The 17,510-nt window shown below is 42.1% G+C and overlaps 1 protein-coding gene across 2 annotated transcripts in view; it reads left to right on the plus strand.

The window, feature by feature from the left end:
* Positions 1–4,753: 4,753 nt before the first annotated feature.
* NIPA1 (NIPA magnesium transporter 1) overlaps positions 4,754–17,510 on the plus strand; it is a 38,502-nt gene continuing 25,745 nt past the window's right edge. For both annotated transcript variants that reach the window (XM_059927118.1, XM_059927117.1), the window contains exon 1: positions 4,754–4,922. In XM_059927118.1, the coding sequence (XP_059783101.1) occupies positions 4,760–4,922 (163 nt within the window). In that variant the 5' untranslated portion in view covers positions 4,754–4,759. The remainder of the gene's footprint in view (positions 4,923–17,510) is intronic.

The raw sequence follows: 17,510 nt of genomic DNA on the forward strand, positions 1-17,510 counted from the left end.
ATTAAAAGGATCATACACCATGATCAAGTGGGGTTTCTCTCAGGAATGCAAGGATTCTTCAATGTATGCAAATCAATCAATGTGATACACCATATTAACAAATTGAAGGATAAAAACCATATGATCATCTCAATAGATGCAGAAAAAACTTTTGACAAAATTCAACACCGCTTTATGATAAAAACTCTCTAGAAAGTGGGCATAGAGGGAACCTACCTCAACATAAGGAAGGCCATATATGACAAACCCACAGCCAACATTGTTCTCAATGGTGAAAAACTGAAACCATTTCCCCTAAGATCAGGAACATGACAAGGTTGCCCACTCTCACCACTATTATTCTACATAGTTTTGGAAGTTTTAGCCACAGCAATCAGAGAAGAAAAAGAAATGAAAGGAATCCAAATCGGAAAAGAAGAAGTAAAACTGTCACTGTTTCCAAATGACATGATACTATACATAGAGAATCCTAAAGATGCTACCAGAAAACTACTAGAGCTAATCAATGAATCTGGTAAAGTAGCAGAATACAAAATTAATGCACAGAAATCTCTTTCATTCCTATACAGTAACAATGAAAAATCTGAACGTGAAATTAAGGAAACACTCCCATTTACAACTGCAACAAAAAGAATAAAATACCTAGGAATAAACCTTCCTAAGGAGAGAAAAGACCTGTATGCAGCAAACTATAAGACACTGATGAAAGAAATTAAAGACGATACAGACAGATGGAGAGATAGATATACCATGTTCTTGGATTGGAAGAATCAACATCGTGAAAATGACTATACTACCCAAAGCAATGTACAGATTCAATACAATCCCTATCAAACTACCACTGGCATTTTTCACAGAACTAGAACAAAAAATTTTACAATCTGTATGGAAACACAAAAGACCCCAAATAGCCAAAGCAACCTTGAGAAAGAAAAACGGAGCTGGAGGAATCAGGCTCCCTGACTTCAGACTATACAACAAATCTACAGTAATCAAGACAGTATGGTACTGGCACAAAAAAAGAAATATAGATCAATGGAACAGGATAGAAAGCCCAGAGATAAACCCACGCACATATAGTCACCTTATGTTTGACAAAGGAGGCAAGAATATACAATGGAGAAAAGACAGCCTCTTCAATAAGTGGTGCTGAGAAAACTGGACAGCTACATGTGAAGAATGAAATTAGAACACTTCCTAACACCATACACAAAAATAAACTCCAAATGGATTAAAGACCTAAATGTAAGGCCAGACACTATCAAACTCTTAGAGGAAAACATAGGCAGAACACTCTATGACATAAATCACAGCAAGATCCTTTTTGACCCAAATCCTAGAGAAATGGAAATAAAAACAAAAGTAAACAAATGGGACCTAATGAAACTTAAAAGCTTTTGCACAGCAAAGGAAACCATAAACAAGACGAAAAGACAACCCTCAGAATGGGAGAAAATATTTGCAAATGAATCAACAGACAAAGGATTAATCTCCAAAATATACAAGCAGCTCACGCAGCTTAATATTAAAAAAACAAACAACCCAATCCAAAAATGGGCAGAAGACCTAAATAGACATTTCTCCAAAAGAAGATATACAGATTGCCAACAAACACATGAAAGGATGCTCAACATCACTAATTAGTAGAGAAATTCAAACAAAAACCACAATGAAGTATCACCTCACACTGGGCAGAATGGCCATCATCAAAAAATCTAGAAACAATAAATGCTGGAGAGGCTGTGGAGAAAAGGGAACCCTCTTGCACTGTTGGTGGGAATGTAAACTGATACAGCCACTATGGAGAACAGTATGGAGGGTCCTTAAAAAACTAAAAATAGAATTACCATATGACCCAGCAATCCCACTACTGGGCATATACCCTGAGAAAACCATAATTCAAAAAGAGACATGTACCACAATGTTCACTGCAGCTCTATTTACATTGGGCAGGACATGGAAGCAACCTAAGTGTCCATCGACAGATGAATGGATAAAGAAGATGTGGCACATATATACAGTGGAATATTACTCAGCCATGAAAAGAAATGAAATTGAGTTATTTGCAGTGAGGTGGATGGACCTAGAGTCTGTCATACAGAGTGAAGTAAGTCAGAAAGAGAAAAACAAATACCATATGCTAACACATATATATGGAATCTAAAAAAACAAAATGGTTGTGATGAACCTAGGGGCAGGACAGGAATAAAGATGCAGATGTAGAGAATGGACTTGAGGACACGGGGAGGGGAAAGGGTAAGCAGGGACGAAGTCAGAGAGTAACACTGACATATATACACTGGCAAATGTGAAATAGATAGCTAGTGGGAAGTAGTTACCTAGCACAGGGAGATCAGCTTGGTGCTTTGTGATCACGTAGAGGGGTGGGATATGGAGGGTGGGAGGGAGGTGCAAGAGGGAGGGGATATGGGGATATATGTATACATATAGCTGATTCTTTTTGTGCTACAGCAGAAACTAACACAACATTGTAAAGCAGTTATACTCCAATAAAGTTGTTTTAAGAAAAAAAATGTCGTACAGTAGTCCCCCTTTATCTGCAGGCTATACCCTCCAAGAGCCCCAGTGGTTGCCTGAAACCTCAAATAGTACTGAACTCTATATATACTATGTTTTTTCCTATACATACAGATGTACATACATACCTATGATAATGTTTAATTTGTAAATTAGGCACAGTGAGAGATTAATAACAACACTGATAAAATAGAACAATTATGACAATATACTGTAATAAAAGTTATGTGAATGTAGTCTCTCTCTCTCTAAATATCTTATTGTACAAATGTAATGACTCTTTCATCTTAACTAAGCACTTATCATGCACTGTGGCCATAACTTTTCCAGTTTGAGGTGTGACAGCAAAACTTGCACAAATTTCTTTGTCCTTCTTCACAATTTATGGATAGAAGATTCTAAGTGTAGATCTTATTGACCTCAGAATACAATTTTTTTCTTTCCTTTCCTTATTAAGTTCAAAACTTTCACCTTTTCACTTAAAGGAAGCATTTTACAGCTTCTCTTTGGCATATCCAAATTGTCAGCATCACTACTCTTGTGCTTTGGGGCTGTTATTAAGTAAAATAAGGGTTGCATGAACACAAGCCCTGCGATACCCAGTAGTCGGTGTGATAACTGAGTTGCTACTAAGTGACTAAATGGATGGTATACAATGGGCAAAGTGATGATTCATGTCCGGGGCAGGATGGAATGAGATTTCATCATACTACTCAGAACAGCATGTCATTTAAAGTTTATGAATTGCTTATTGCTGGAATTTTCTATTAACATTTTTGGACCACGTTGACTTTGGGTAACTGAAAACAAGGAAAGTGAAACCTTGCATAAAGGGAACTACTATATTTACATACAATGGAATATTACTGAGCCATAAAAAGGAATGATGTTCTGACATACGCTACAATATGGATGAAGCTTGAAAACATTATACTAAGTGACATGAGCCAGTCACAGAAGGACAAATATTGTACATTTCACTTATATGAAATATCTAGAATAGGCAAATTCATAGAGGCAGAAAGTAGGTTAGTGATTAGCAGAGACTAGGGGAGAGGAGAAATGGGAGATAACTGCTTTATGGGTATAGAGTTTCTGTTTGGAGTGATGGAATAGTTTTGGAAATAGACAGTGGTGAGGGTTGCACAACACTGTTAATGTAATTAATGCCACTGAATTGTACATTTAAAAATGGCTAAAATGGCAAGTTTTGTTATATATATGCTACTGCAGCAAAAAAAGAATAAGCAAAGGACTAGATTCATTCAGCATAAAAGTTTTCATACAGAAATAGTATTTGATTTTATATTGCTTCACAAACAGTGATGCATATAGGTATAGGTTGATACTCTAGTTTTTTCAAAATTTACGAAGACGTTCATCATGGCATCGCTTATAATAGGAAAAAAAAACTGGGAGCAACCTAACAACCAACGACAGCTGAACAGTTAGACAAATTACGGTAATTAACTTCACGGGAAATTATACCGTCATTAAAATAATCATTATGTAGCAACGTAAAAACTGATTATGACATATTAAGTAAAAAGGATATTTTGTATATTGTCATTGCAATTGTACTTTAGGTGGGAAAACAGTAACTATTCGGCTAGGGTTGTGGGATTGAGTAATTTTAAAATATTGTCCCATGTTTTCTGTAATTTTGGTATATTTTACTAAAAATAAATCAGTAAATTGGACGGTGCGATCACGAGCTCACTGCTCCAGTGCGGAGACACATGACTTCCCTTCCCTCAGCGGTCCCATTCGAGTTTGCACAGCTGACTTGTCTTGGTTTCAGGCCCCAGGGGCGGCTCTCTGCGGACCCCCGAACAGCTTTGTGAGGGACCATGATCCCAGCGAAGGCTGCGTCTTGCTGGCGCTCTTCCAGTCCTAAATACCGCATGGGACGCCCACTAAAACCTACCTGTTTACCTGAGAGGCAAACTTAACTGGGGGTCCTGCATTTGCATGGCCAAGTCTGAAGCTCGGCCTCTGCGCCCACCCACCTGCCACCTCACCCCACTCCTCGCCGCCGCCGCCTCTCCTAACGCGCTCCTCCCCCTCCTCCCCCCTCTCACCCCCTCCCGGAGCCCGGGCTCCACCCCGCCCCTGCCGAGCCCCGGTCCCCCGCACCCCAGTGGCTCTGGGCCGCGGAGCCGGCCCCCGCCTCCAGGCCCGGCGGGCGAGCGCGCAGGCGCGGAGGGCGGGCGCGGGCGGAATGGGGACTGCAGCGACTGCAGCGGCGGCGGCCGGGGAGGGGGCGCGCAGCCCGAGCCCCGCCGCCGTGTCGCTCGGCCTGGGCGTGGCCGTGGTGTCGAGCCTGGTGAACGGGTCCACCTTCGTGCTGCAGAAGAAGGGCATCGTGCGCGCCAAGCGGCGAGGTAGGGCGGGCCGCGGCCCTGCTCGGGGTGGGGGGGGGGGCGGGGGCGTGGAGGGAGCAGCCGCCGGCCGTGGGGAGGGGAGCAGCCGCGGGGGTGTGTTCCGGTCGTCGCCGGAGTGGGGTCCGGAGACGGGGCGGGGCACCTCGGAGGGCCAGCTGCGCGGGCGCGAGGCCCCTAGACCATCCGCAGCACAGGCGCGGACGCGGTCCTGTGCGCCAGAAGCGCCGCCGCCGCGGCCAAGCCTGGTCCTCCAGCAGCTCCGGAGGCGGCCTGGGAATTAGCCGGTGCGCCCTGAGCGGTGGTAGTTGTGTCGCCGCCACGGTTTCTCTCCTTTCCCAGCGCTGGCGAAGCCTTCTTCAGTTTTATAAGGTTTCTCCAGCTGACTTCTTTCCTCCCTCCCAGACCCAATCGCTTTGCAGCCGTGCAGCCCACCGACCTGCCCTCTGGTTGGCGCCCAGGCGTCCCTGTCACCCGCACCCACCGGCTGCTAGGGAAAGCTTCCTGTTTGCAGTATCCCCCGAATGGTCGGAGCCCAGTGCCTGCTCATAAGGAGCGACGGGCCTCCCGCCTTTGCTGTGACTCCAGCCTGGGGTGCACTTGGAGGGCAGGACCTGCTGACTTCTCGCCCCCTGCAGTGGCCACACCAGTGCAGAAGTAAGAGCTGTGTGCTAGGCAGCTGTGTGCTCGGCAGAAGTAAGAGCTGTGTGCTAGGTGGGACCTGCGGGCCAAGGAGGCGCTCGCTCTCAGGGTCGAGCGAGAGGTCTGACCTTTCCTGTGGCTTCTGTTCCTGGGGTCCTTGATTGAACCATCTCTGGTTTAGATTTGACCCATCTGACTACAAGTGATCTTCATTGTGAAGAACACTCAAGGAAGATTAAAACCACCAAAAATGGGCCAACTGAGTATTCCTTGGGTGGATAAGCCACCAAACACCACTGCTTATCAATGTGGAAAGTGTAAGATGTAGCAGAGTTCTTTGCCAGTGTTCTTCTGTGCTAAGAGAGGCCTGAGACAGTTTACTGAACGCAAGATGTAGCATGCTTTGAGACTGAAAATGAACGTGTCCCGAAGGACTGAGGGAGTCTTGTGGTTTTTCTACAAGAATAGTGTTAGGAGCTCTCTGGGAAGGAGGAAACCGCCAGGTCATGGGTTTAAGAATAAGTAAACTTATTTAATAGTTCAGATTCTATAACGCAGGTGAAACTCTCTTCAGTGCCCTGGATGATCAGCCAGGAGTGAATTGAGGAAAGAGATAAAGGGGCCTACAATCTCGAGTGAAAATATAAAATCATAGATATTTGTTAAAGAATTCAACTTCGAAGTGAAAACGTTGCAGTCTGTACATAAAATCTAAATAAAACCAAGCGTGGTTTCCCTAGGATGCAGATGTATCTCTAAGGTAATAAATGGACGTCTGGCAGTAGCACACTTTTCAGGGAGCACCTGTCAGTTTGAGGGGCTCCAGGGGTGGGTGACATGTTCGTCATGATTCAGAAATAAACAACACACGTGCCCTTGATAGGATAGGTACATGATCTCCAGAACCCATGATCCCAGTCTAACCGTGAGAAAAACATCACATAAACCTGAATTCAGGAACAGCCTGCAAAGTACCTGACCAGTCCTCCTGTCAAGGTCGTAAAGTCTGACAGACTGTCGCAGCCAGGAGGAGCCTGAGGACACATGGCCATAAGACATAAGGTAAAATCTAAGGAAACCTGAATATAGACTTCAGTTAACAGAAAACAATAATTATTGAGTAAAACTAAATATGTTATTTCAGCTCAGCTTATGTGTTCAAGGGAATTAGGGACTAAGAAAATAAAAAACACAGCAACCTGAAAAAAAAAATTATTCATGCTTTTATTTATACCTGCGTACTATGCCCTTAAATAAATGAGTGGAAATGTGATATTTGCCGATTTCATACTTCTCCAGTTACTACCCACCACTACTAATTCAAGCTAGCTGGCTTGCTCATAATGGTGAAAGACAGACATATAGTCTTGTTTTGATAAATTTAGTTTTGATTTGCTCAACAGACATTCACAAAACTCTTATTATGTGCCAGGCACTGTTGTAGGTATTGAGGATGTGTAGTTTTAGCATCTACTCCCCCTGAAACCTTTTTCTACCTCTGCTAATGAGCAACATAGTTGGCCATTGTGAAATGACTGAAATGGGGGAGATGGGAGGGAAGAGAAGGTGGCTAAAAACTGGGGAGTCAAGTTCTTGTGCTAAGGGAGACCTGATGGTCTTACACTGTAAAAAGCTGTCTCGCTGAAAGTTTCAGCTTTATTGCATTGCCATGCACCAGCATTTCTTTCAAGTCTCAGCTTCAGGAGAGCCAGGTTCTGGTCACAGACCTTCCTTTGCGGGGGAGGAGTTGGGGTGCAGCTTTCTCTGTTACCAGCTTTCACTCACTCTTGAAAGTACCTTCCCAATGAATGGGATATCTTTCATGGAATGGAATGGATAGGCTAGGAGCACCATGCACAACACAGGCTCAAGGTGAACTGCCTCACTCCTGGTGTGGCTTTGATAGACCCTGAGATAGGAAGAGGGCAGGGGACACCTGGGGCCACAGGTCATTGATAGTATGTTTAGTGTTAGAGCCCACTTGAAGCAGAGCTTAGAAGAGAGAAACAAGGTAACCATCAAGTCTGAAGATAACTTGTTGAAAGCCAGTTGCAACATTAGAATTTTGTGCTGGTGGATAGGTGAGGATGGCCTGGGAGCCTCTTAACTGGGGGGGATGATGTCCTGCCCTCAGACAGACATTGTGGAGACAACCTCAGGAAAGTCATAGAATTGCATAGATGAGTAACTCTATGTAGAATGTCCTAGGCCAGGAAGAACCACGATCTTTTTAAAATCCCTTTCATCAAAACTGGGAGATACCACCTAACACATATTAGGATGGCTATTGTTTAAAAAAAAAAAAAAAAGCAGAAAATAACAAGGATTGGTGAGGATGTTGAGAAATTGGAACCCTTGTGCCCTGTTGGTGGGAATGTAAAATGGTGCAGCTGCTATGAAAAACAGTAGGGAGGTTCTTCAAAAAATTAAATGTAGAACTACCATATGACCCAGCAATTCCACTTCTGAGTATATATATCCAGAAGAAATGAAAGCAGGGACTTGAACAGATATTTGCACACCCATGTTCATAGCAGCAGTATTCACAGTAGAGAAAATGTGGAACAAATTGTGGTATATACGTTCAGAGGAATATTATTTAGTCTAAAAAAGGAAGGAAATCCTGACACATGCTACAACATGGATGAGCCTTGAGGACATTATGCTGAGGGAAATAAACCAGTCACGAAAGGACAAACCTTGTATGATTCCACTCGTATGAGGTACCTAGAATAGTCAAATTCACAGAGACAGAAAGTAGAATGGTGTTGCAGGGGGCTGTGAGGAGGGGGGATGGGCACAGAGTGTCTGTTGTGGAGGATGGGATAGTTCTGGAGATGGATGGTGGTGATGATTGCACAACAAGGTGAATGTACTTAACGCCATGGAACTGTACACTTAAAAATGGTTAAGGTTTGTATTTGTATGGAAATATGTATGGAAATATGTTAATATAAATGTTTCAGACATTAAAAAAAAAAAAAAAAAAAAAAATGGTTAAGGGCTTCCCCGGTGGCGCAGTGGTTGAGAATCTGCCTGCCAATGCAGGGGACACGGGTTCGAGCCCTGGTCTGGGAAGATCCCACATGCCACGGAGCAACTAGGCCCGTGAGCCACAACTACTGAGCCTGCGCGTCTGGAGCCTGTGCCCTGCAACAAGAGAAGCCGCGACAGTGAAAAGCCCGTGCACCGCGATGAAGAGTGGTCCCCGCTTGCCGCCACTAGAGAAAGCCCTCGCATAGAAACGAAGACCCAACACAGCCAAAACAATAAAAAATAAATAAATAAGTCAGGAGCTCTAAAAAAAAAAAAGGTTAAAATGCTAAATATTATGTTACATATATTTTACCACCATAAAAAAAGTCCCTTTCAGATTTCGTAGTCTCCTTCCTGAGAGGAGTACAGCCTAGTGGTGTAGTCACATGGTTAAGATGCTCGGAGGTGAGTGAGTTGTCCTGTGAGAGTGGAAACTGGGATCCAAGCATCCCGCCTGCTAGTCTCAAGCCTTCTGTACTGACTTTGAAGGGCATGTGCTCTCTGGTCATGGAATGTGCACGTTTTCTCCTTGCCTCTCTTGCCGTTCCCAGGCACACACCTAGGTGCGTGTACCCCCAAACCCAGAGCTGAGACAGACACATGTTATCTTCACCCCTGCAGCCCTTTGACTCTGTGGTTAGTTTCTCCAGCTTCTGTAAACCCTCCAGACCCTGACAGATGAGGTCAGCTTCCTCTCCTGCCGTGTGTCTTCTTGGTGCCTGTCCTCAGCCCCTTCCTGCCCCTGAAACCTGTGGTATGATGGCTTGTTCCCTTGTCTGTGCTCCCCCTGGATCCTGGCTCTTCAAGGCAGGGCACATGTCCTGTCCACTGGGAGGCATGTGGTGGACACTCAGTAATGCTATCTAATTGGCCATGAGTAACCCTGGAGTAAAGAGGGTAAAACCAAACCTCGTATTTTATTTCTGAGCTTTCTTCCAATTATTCAGAGCTGACCTCATTTGCCTGGGGCCTCCACTAAGTAACAGAATCCAGAGTTACTGCTAGATCTGAAAATCTGTAACCCTGTTATCTATCTAGCTCCAAGGGGAGATCGTTGATAAGGAACATGGTGAGAATAGGGCGAGTGTTAAGAGCATTTGAATGACTCCACAGCCTGTACACATCTGGTTTACTTGATAGTATTTCCATGAGAAGAGAAGATAAAGAAGGCTGCTACTTACGGAAGACTTACGATGTCCCTGACTCATGCATCGGTCATGTTCCGTGGGCTGACTGGACTCAGATGGGCCCCGCTTCCTTGGGGTCTCCAGGGGGTTGCAGTCAGATGGTGGCTGGGGCTAGAGTCATCTGAGATGACTTCTTCATCCCTTGTCTGGGATAGCTGAGACAGCGAGGTGGTTCCTGAGCCACCTCCCCCCGCTCACCCACCACCTTTTTTCATCCCTCCATGTAGTCTCTTCACACGTGGCCACCTTGGGCTTCCTTACACCATAGTGGTCTCAGGGAAGTCAGACCCCTTACATGGTGGATAGCTTCCCCTAGACCAAACCTTCCAAAGACTAAGGTGAGAGCCGAATGGATCCTTGTGACCTAGCCTTGGAGGTCTTGCAGTACCACTTCTGCCACATTCTGTTGGTGTACTCAGGGCCGACCCAGGTTCAGTGTGGGAGGGGATGGCCTAGGGACATGGATCCCAGGAGGTGTGATACAGGAGAGGAAGTTGAGGCATGCACCCGATACAGGTCTGGTGGCACCAGGATTTGAACCTAGCTTGGGCTGACTTTGAAGGTGGTTTCTCTCTCCTGCTCCCTGTGGGAAAGGTGAGGGGGAAGATACAGAAATTCACCTATAGATAAGACTTTTCTGATGAGGGGCTTCACAGTCTATGTGGAAAAAGCTGGTACTCGGATACTGGTTTATTATAAATAAATATAATAATACCCCTAACATTAAGTATAAATAATACCCTGAAACATTAAGGCAAATAAGAATTTCTTATCATTTTCATGTAACAAATGTGGGAATAGATCACTAATAAAAATTCCTACATGAAATACCCTTTGGTCTTAATGAATTTCTGTTGGACAGGGTATATTTTTTCTTCGAAAATGTTTATACATAAATAGTATAAAATATAATGTAATTTGTATTTCCAGCCCTTAAAGTCCTCAATGAGTAGCCAACCAGTCCTTTTTTTAAAAAAAAGTGTAGCTGTGAGCGGCTAAAAAAGACCACTTTTCAAGAAGAATATGCTCCATCCCACACTCCCTAATGTTTCCGGGCCAGGAACCTGTGACGGGAAACTGACCCCTCTTAGATATTGCCTGGGTCAGCCAGGGAGGGTGGGCAGGCAGAGGGTTTACCTTGCATGTTCGTGCCCAGTCGGAGCTCTTTGGTATGATATGATTACTCAGCAGAGTATATCATGAATTCCCAGAACCTGGGCATAGTCATGCTTCTAAAAGAGCATCTTCTTCTTGGTTATAGAAATATGGTCATTGTTTAAAATCTGGGAAGTACATACAATTACGAATAGGAAAATAAAAAGCATTCATCTCCTCACCTTCAGGTAAGTACTGTTACAATTAGGATGTATTTCTTCCTCGTCACATTCAATACTTGTATTTCAAAATTGAATTTTAATGAATAAATCCTGTGTGCAAAATATATATAACACATATGTAAGGTATAGAGAATAATAAAATAAACACCACCTATCAAACATTCCAAAAAAATTATATATATCTTTAAAATCTTAAAAAAAACCTTTTTACTATGGAAAATGTCAAACATATACATAGAGAAAATAGTGTAATAGACCCCCATATACCTATCCCCCAGCTTCAACAATCATTAGTCTGAGCCAATCTCATTTCATTTATACCCCAGTGCCCCTCCTCTGCCCCCACCCCAGTGGAATTGTTGACACAAATTCCAGGCAGAATACCATCTCATCTATGTATTTCAGTGAGTATCTCCTTGTTAAACATAACTATAATACCTTTATTGCACCTAAAAATTAACAATAACTCTTTAATATTCTCACATACCTGGTCAGTGTTCAAATTTCTGTGATTATCTCATCAGTTTTCCCAGTTTGTCTTTTAGAATCAGGATCCAGTTTTGATCCATACATTGCTGTTGGGTGGTATACCTCTTCATCATGTACTTTGAAAACTGTGTGCCAGTTTATGTCCTGTGGTTGCTCTCAGTCTGTCATCCCCATGCTGTTAAATATCCTTTGAAAAAATATTCAGTGGCTGCATGAATGTTACCATTCTCCTTTTGTAGGACAAGAGTGTTTCCAGTTTCTTTGCTAGTATGATATGTTATATTGAATATCTTTGCATATGAATGTTTGGATAGCTCCCTCAAAATAGAGTTTTAAAAGTGGTGATGTTTCAATAAACTGTGTGTATGTGTGTGTATAGTATAGTACATGTGAGTGTAAGAGTCATGACTGAGAGTTCATTTTCTTAGATTGTTCTGTTCACATCAACAGAACCTGACAGTACAGGTATAAATGCCTGACATCTACCTGTCGTGGAGACAGGAATTGGCCACTTTGGCTTCTCTGTACTCAGGGTGAGTGGGGGCAGCCCTGGTGTCAGAGAAAGGGAGAGGGAAAATGCTGCAGTAAAGGTGAGGGGGAAGAGAGCACTTTTCAAGGGCAGATACCATGCCTTGGGAGTCTTTATAAGTCTTTGTATTCACCAAGGAACGTGATGCTTCCAGTAAACATTTGATAGAGAGCTTCCCTGGAGGGAGTATGTGTTAATATATACTGGACTTATTCCCTGTGAAACATCGAGTGTCATTTCCCACAGAAACTGTGAGAAACTGTCACAGCGGTTATTGCATTATGGTCAGCATTGTGTGGGCTAACCTAGAAGTTTAGCTATTGTTTATAAACTATTTTTTCTTTTTAAATATTGGAGTATAATTATATATAGTCAGCTGCGTAGACCTTAAGGGTCAGTTTGGTGAGGTGTGTTTTTTTTTTTTTTACAAGAATGATTTTTTAAAAAATATTTATTCTTTTTTATTTATTTATTTTATTATTTATTTTTTTTGGCTGTGTCGGGTCTTAGTTGCCGCACGCCAGATCTTCGTTGCGGTGCGTGGGCTTCTCTTTAGTTGTGGCGTGAGGGTTTTCTCTCTCTAGTTATGGCACACAGGCTCCAGAGCACGTGGGCTCTGTAGTTTGCGTCACACAGGCTCTCTAGTTGAGGTGCGCCGGCTCAGTAGCTGTGGCGTGAGGGCTTAGTTGCCCCACGGCATGTGGGATCTTAGTTCCCTGACCAGGGATTGAACCCGCGTCTGTGGTCTTGGGAGGCAGGCTCTTTACCACTGGACCACTGGGAAAGTCCCAGTTTGGTGAGTTTTGACAAATAAATATACCTGTGTAACCAACACCTCGGTAAAGAAATTGATTATTGCTGTCACCCTAGAAAGTTCTCTAGTATTCTTTTTCATTCTGTCCTCCCTACACCAGAGGGTCTGCTCCCCTAGTATCCATCTGCATAGATTGAATTAGTTTTGCCTGTTCTTGAACTTCATATAAATGGAATCACGAATACAGTATGTATTCTCTTATGTCTACTCTTCTTTCTTTCCTTCATCATGGTTTGCATATTCATCGTGATATGTGTATCAGTCATACTTATATTGCTAAGTAGTGTTCCATTGTTTGAATATACCACAATTTGCTTATCTATTCTGAAAATTTGGTTGTTTCCAAATTTTTGCTGTTTGAGGAAAGCTGCAATGACAATTCTTACATAATTCTTTTTTGACTTAAAGTCTTCATATCTTCGGGGTAAATACCTTGGAGCGTTGCTGGATCATGTACTGCTGGATCATGGAGTAGGTATATAATTAAATGTTAAGAACTGCTGAACATTTTCTAACTACAGTTGTACCATTTTACCCTCCCATCAGCAATGAATGAGAGTTCCAGGTGCTCCACATTCTCTCCAACATTTGGTGTTGTCACCTGTTTAATTTTAGCCATTCTGGTGAGTGTACAGTGGTATCTCATTGTGATTTTAATTTGCATTCCCCTGATACCTAATGATATTGAGCATCTTTTGATGAGTTTATTGGCCATTTGTATACCCTCTTTTTGAGGTGTCTTTTCAAGACTTTTGCCTGTATTTTACTGGATTGTATCTTTTTATTATTGATAGTGTGCATTATACATAACATGTATGTATAATCTGGATACAAGTCCTTTGGCAGATTTAGGAATTGAAAATATTTTCTCTGAGCCTTGTCTTTTCATTTTCTTAATGTTTCCTCTTGAAGAGCAGAAATTTTTAATTTTGATGAAGTCTTAACTTATCATTTTTTTCCTTCTGTGTGGTTAGTACTTTTTGATTTCTGCCAAAAAAAAATCTTTGTTTCTCCTCAGGTCACAATGGCATCCTCATGTGTTTTCCTCTAGGAATTTTATAGCTTTAGCTTTTACCTTTAGGTCTGTAAGCCATCTTGAGTTAATTTTTGTATATGAGTGAAGTATGAATCAAGGTTCAGTATTTTCCCTACTGGTATCCATTTGGTTCAGCATCATTTGTTGAGGAAATTTCCCTATTGAATTATACTGTTGCTTTAGTCCATGATCTGACTGTACATGTGTGAGTCTATTTCTGAACTCTATTCTGTTTTATTGTATATGTCTATCCTTATGCCAGTCTGTATTGATTATGTAGTTTTATAATCTTAAAATCAGATAGTATAAGTCATACAGTTTTGTTCTTCTTTTTCAAGATTGCCCAACTATTTCTTTAGGAAAATAAGTTCTGCATGTCTAATAACCAACATACAAAAGAACTTCAAGTACTAAATCCACTCATAAATTGGTGCATACCAAGTGCTCAAATTGAGTTGAATTAATGCCCTCATCTAGCTGTGTTGGTGTCAGGAAAGAAATTTTCTTGATAGTCCTTTTTTAAGAACTCTGTAAAAACTATGTAGTATCTTTTTACACATTTTTTAAAGTTAACTTTAAGTTTTTAAAGTTTTACACCTTTCCAAGTTAATTAATTCATAAAGGACTTAGTGATCCACTCTTGCTTTGCTGATAGGAGCAGCTCTGCTGTTGCTGTCCGGAGCACACACGAGTGGAAGCAGTTTTGCTGTGGTATAATCAGAAAGGAAATAAACTAGACGACTGCCTGTATTTTTATGCTAGAAAGTCATATTTTAAGGACATTTCTGATACACATTTAAACCCAAGTGGAAGGTTTTAAAAGCCACGAGTCCATGGTTGGACAACATCAATGCCAATTGATATTATCATCCTGACAAGTCTCTTTTGTATTTGCACAACACTTCTTTGTCTTGTAGTTCAGCTGTTGTAAACAACCGTTCAACTCTCAGTTAGCATCCAAGGTTTCCAGTATGAGGGGGAAAAAAATTCTAGGCTTTAGGTATTGCTACCTTTGCAACCCACAACTAGGAGTGGAGGGGAGGAGGCATGAGTATAGTCAAATAAACAAACAGAAAACCAGTGTTCTACAGTTCTGAGGTTCCTTGTTCTTGCTAAGGCCAGAGAACTTGAAAAGTCCCAGGCATCAGCTGGAAAGAGGATGAGCATGGACCTAGGCTTGAACAGGTGCCTCCTGAGGGTGTCAGGTGAGTAACTTTAGGATTTTTAGGGACAGTGATGAAGGTGAAACTGTGAAGAAACCAAGTCATTTTAGGACAGAAGAAAATAATATCTATGACAGGGCCAATGGCTAACATGGAATGCAGGCTCCTAGGAATTCCTGGCTGCAGGAGGATGGAACCTGGGGCAGCCAGCTCAGTGAGGATGCTAGGCACAGGTGGATGGGCGAGAAGAGCCATGGGCTGCTTCCGTGGGCACTGGGGATATTGCTGAACTGGAGCCCTTGGGGACCATGTGGAGTAGTATCACTTTGATCTACAGTTAGGGGTGTGGGGCAAGTATCCAGACAGAAAATCTTAACTTACTTAATGTCCATGGAAGCAGAAAAATTTTGCCTAATATTGGCTTAAAAGGCGAGGGTGATCGCAATACCTTTGGATTTCAGCAAACACAAGCTCCTCCTGGGGAGTATGAGTGGGAGGACCCTAAACACTTGGAACTAACCTGTACCCTTTGACTGAAGGGAGACCAAAGGTTTGTTATTTCTCTATCCCTGGGTACGTGGTATCCCAGGTTCTTCCCCATTTTAGTGACAGAGTCCATTTCAAACTATCAAAAGCACGTGCTGTATGGTAGTTAATGGTGTGGGGAAAACTATAGCAGTGAAAGAGGAGAGCCTCAGTGGATCCCATTGTGCTGGCATCCTTGGACAAGCTTTCACTGCATGAGTGTTGCCCACATTCTAGCTGCTGCTGTAGCAGTGATCCCATGACGTCGTAAGCACTCACAACAAAACTGTATTCATCACTGTAAAAGGAATTGGCCTTTCCCTGCCCCCAGCATAGACCCCCAACAAAAAAGACTGACTGATTCCTTGATCTCAGAGTCCCTAAAATCTTTTGAATATTATATATGGAATTTTGAAAAGCTGTTGAGTAAATTATTGTGTGCATCTGCTATAAAAACAAGCTTCAAGATCTAGAATGAAATGTGTTCACAGTTACTTTAAATAATAAGCAAGAATATTTACTTATACACAAAAGAGAGCAGAAGTGGCCATGCTAGTATGAAACAGAACAGACTTTAAGACAAAAATTGTTACTACAGACAAAGAAGAACATTTTTTTTTTGGTTGCATTGTGTCTTCGTTGCTGCGCGCGGGCTTTCTCTAGTTGTGGAGAGCGGGGGCTACTCCTCGTTGTGGTGCATGGGCTTCTCATTGCTGTGGCTTCTCTTGTTGTGGAACACGGGCTCTAGGCACGCGGGCTTCAGTAGTTGTGGCTTGTGGGCTCTAGAATGCAAGCTCAGTAGTTGTGGCACACGGGCTTAGTTGCTCTGTGGTATGTGGTATCTTCCCAGACCAGGGCTCGAACCCGTGTCCCCTGCATTGGCAGGCGGATTCTCAACCACTGCGCCACCAGGGAAACCCAAGAAGGACATTTTATAACAATGAAAAGGTCTACTGTAAGTCAATGCTTGATTTCCTTTGTTTTCTAAGCTTCTTTAGGGTATAAAATAACAAAGTTTACATTACCTTTATTATAAGTTACAACAATATATTGTTGGGTTTGTAACATAAAAAATGTAGCATATATAACAATAATAAAATAAAGAAAGACCACTGATCTGTTCTTTGTATCTATAAATTTGGTTTTGTTGAAAATTTTTTTAATTGAAATATAGTTGATTTGCAATATTAGTTTCAGGTGTTCAGCAAAGTGATTCAGTTATTTATATGTATTTTTTCAGATTATTTTCCATTATAGGTTATTACAAGATATTGAATATTTTTCTCTGTGTTATACAGTAAATTCTTGTTGCTTTTCTATTTTATATATAGTAATGTGTATCTGTTAACCCCATACTCCTTATTTATCTGCCCCTCCCTTTCCCCTTTGGTAACCATAATTTTGTTTTCTGTGTCTGTGAGTCTGTTTCTGTTTTGTATATAGATTCATTTGCATTATTTTTAGAGTCCACACATAAGTGATATCATATAATGTTTGTCTTTGACTTAACTTCACTTAGTATGATATTCTCTAGGTCTATCCACATTGCTACAAATGGCAATATTTCATTCTTTTTAATGGCTGAGTAATGTTCCATTTTGTGTGTGTGTGTGTGTGTGTGTGTGTGTGTGTGTATACACACACACACACCCCACATCTTCTTTATCTGTTCATCTGTTGATAGACACTTAGGTTGCTTCCGTGTCTTGGTTATTTGTAAATCATGCTGCTGTGAACATCAGGCTGCATGTATCTTTTCAGATTAGAGTTTTCATCTTTTCCCAATATATAACCAAGAGTGGGATTGCTGGATCATATGATAGCTCTAGTTTT

This window comes from Balaenoptera ricei, chromosome 7 (genome assembly GCF_028023285.1).
Source record: "Balaenoptera ricei isolate mBalRic1 chromosome 7, mBalRic1.hap2, whole genome shotgun sequence".
In the NCBI taxonomy this organism is placed as follows: domain Eukaryota; kingdom Metazoa; phylum Chordata; class Mammalia; order Artiodactyla; family Balaenopteridae; genus Balaenoptera; species Balaenoptera ricei.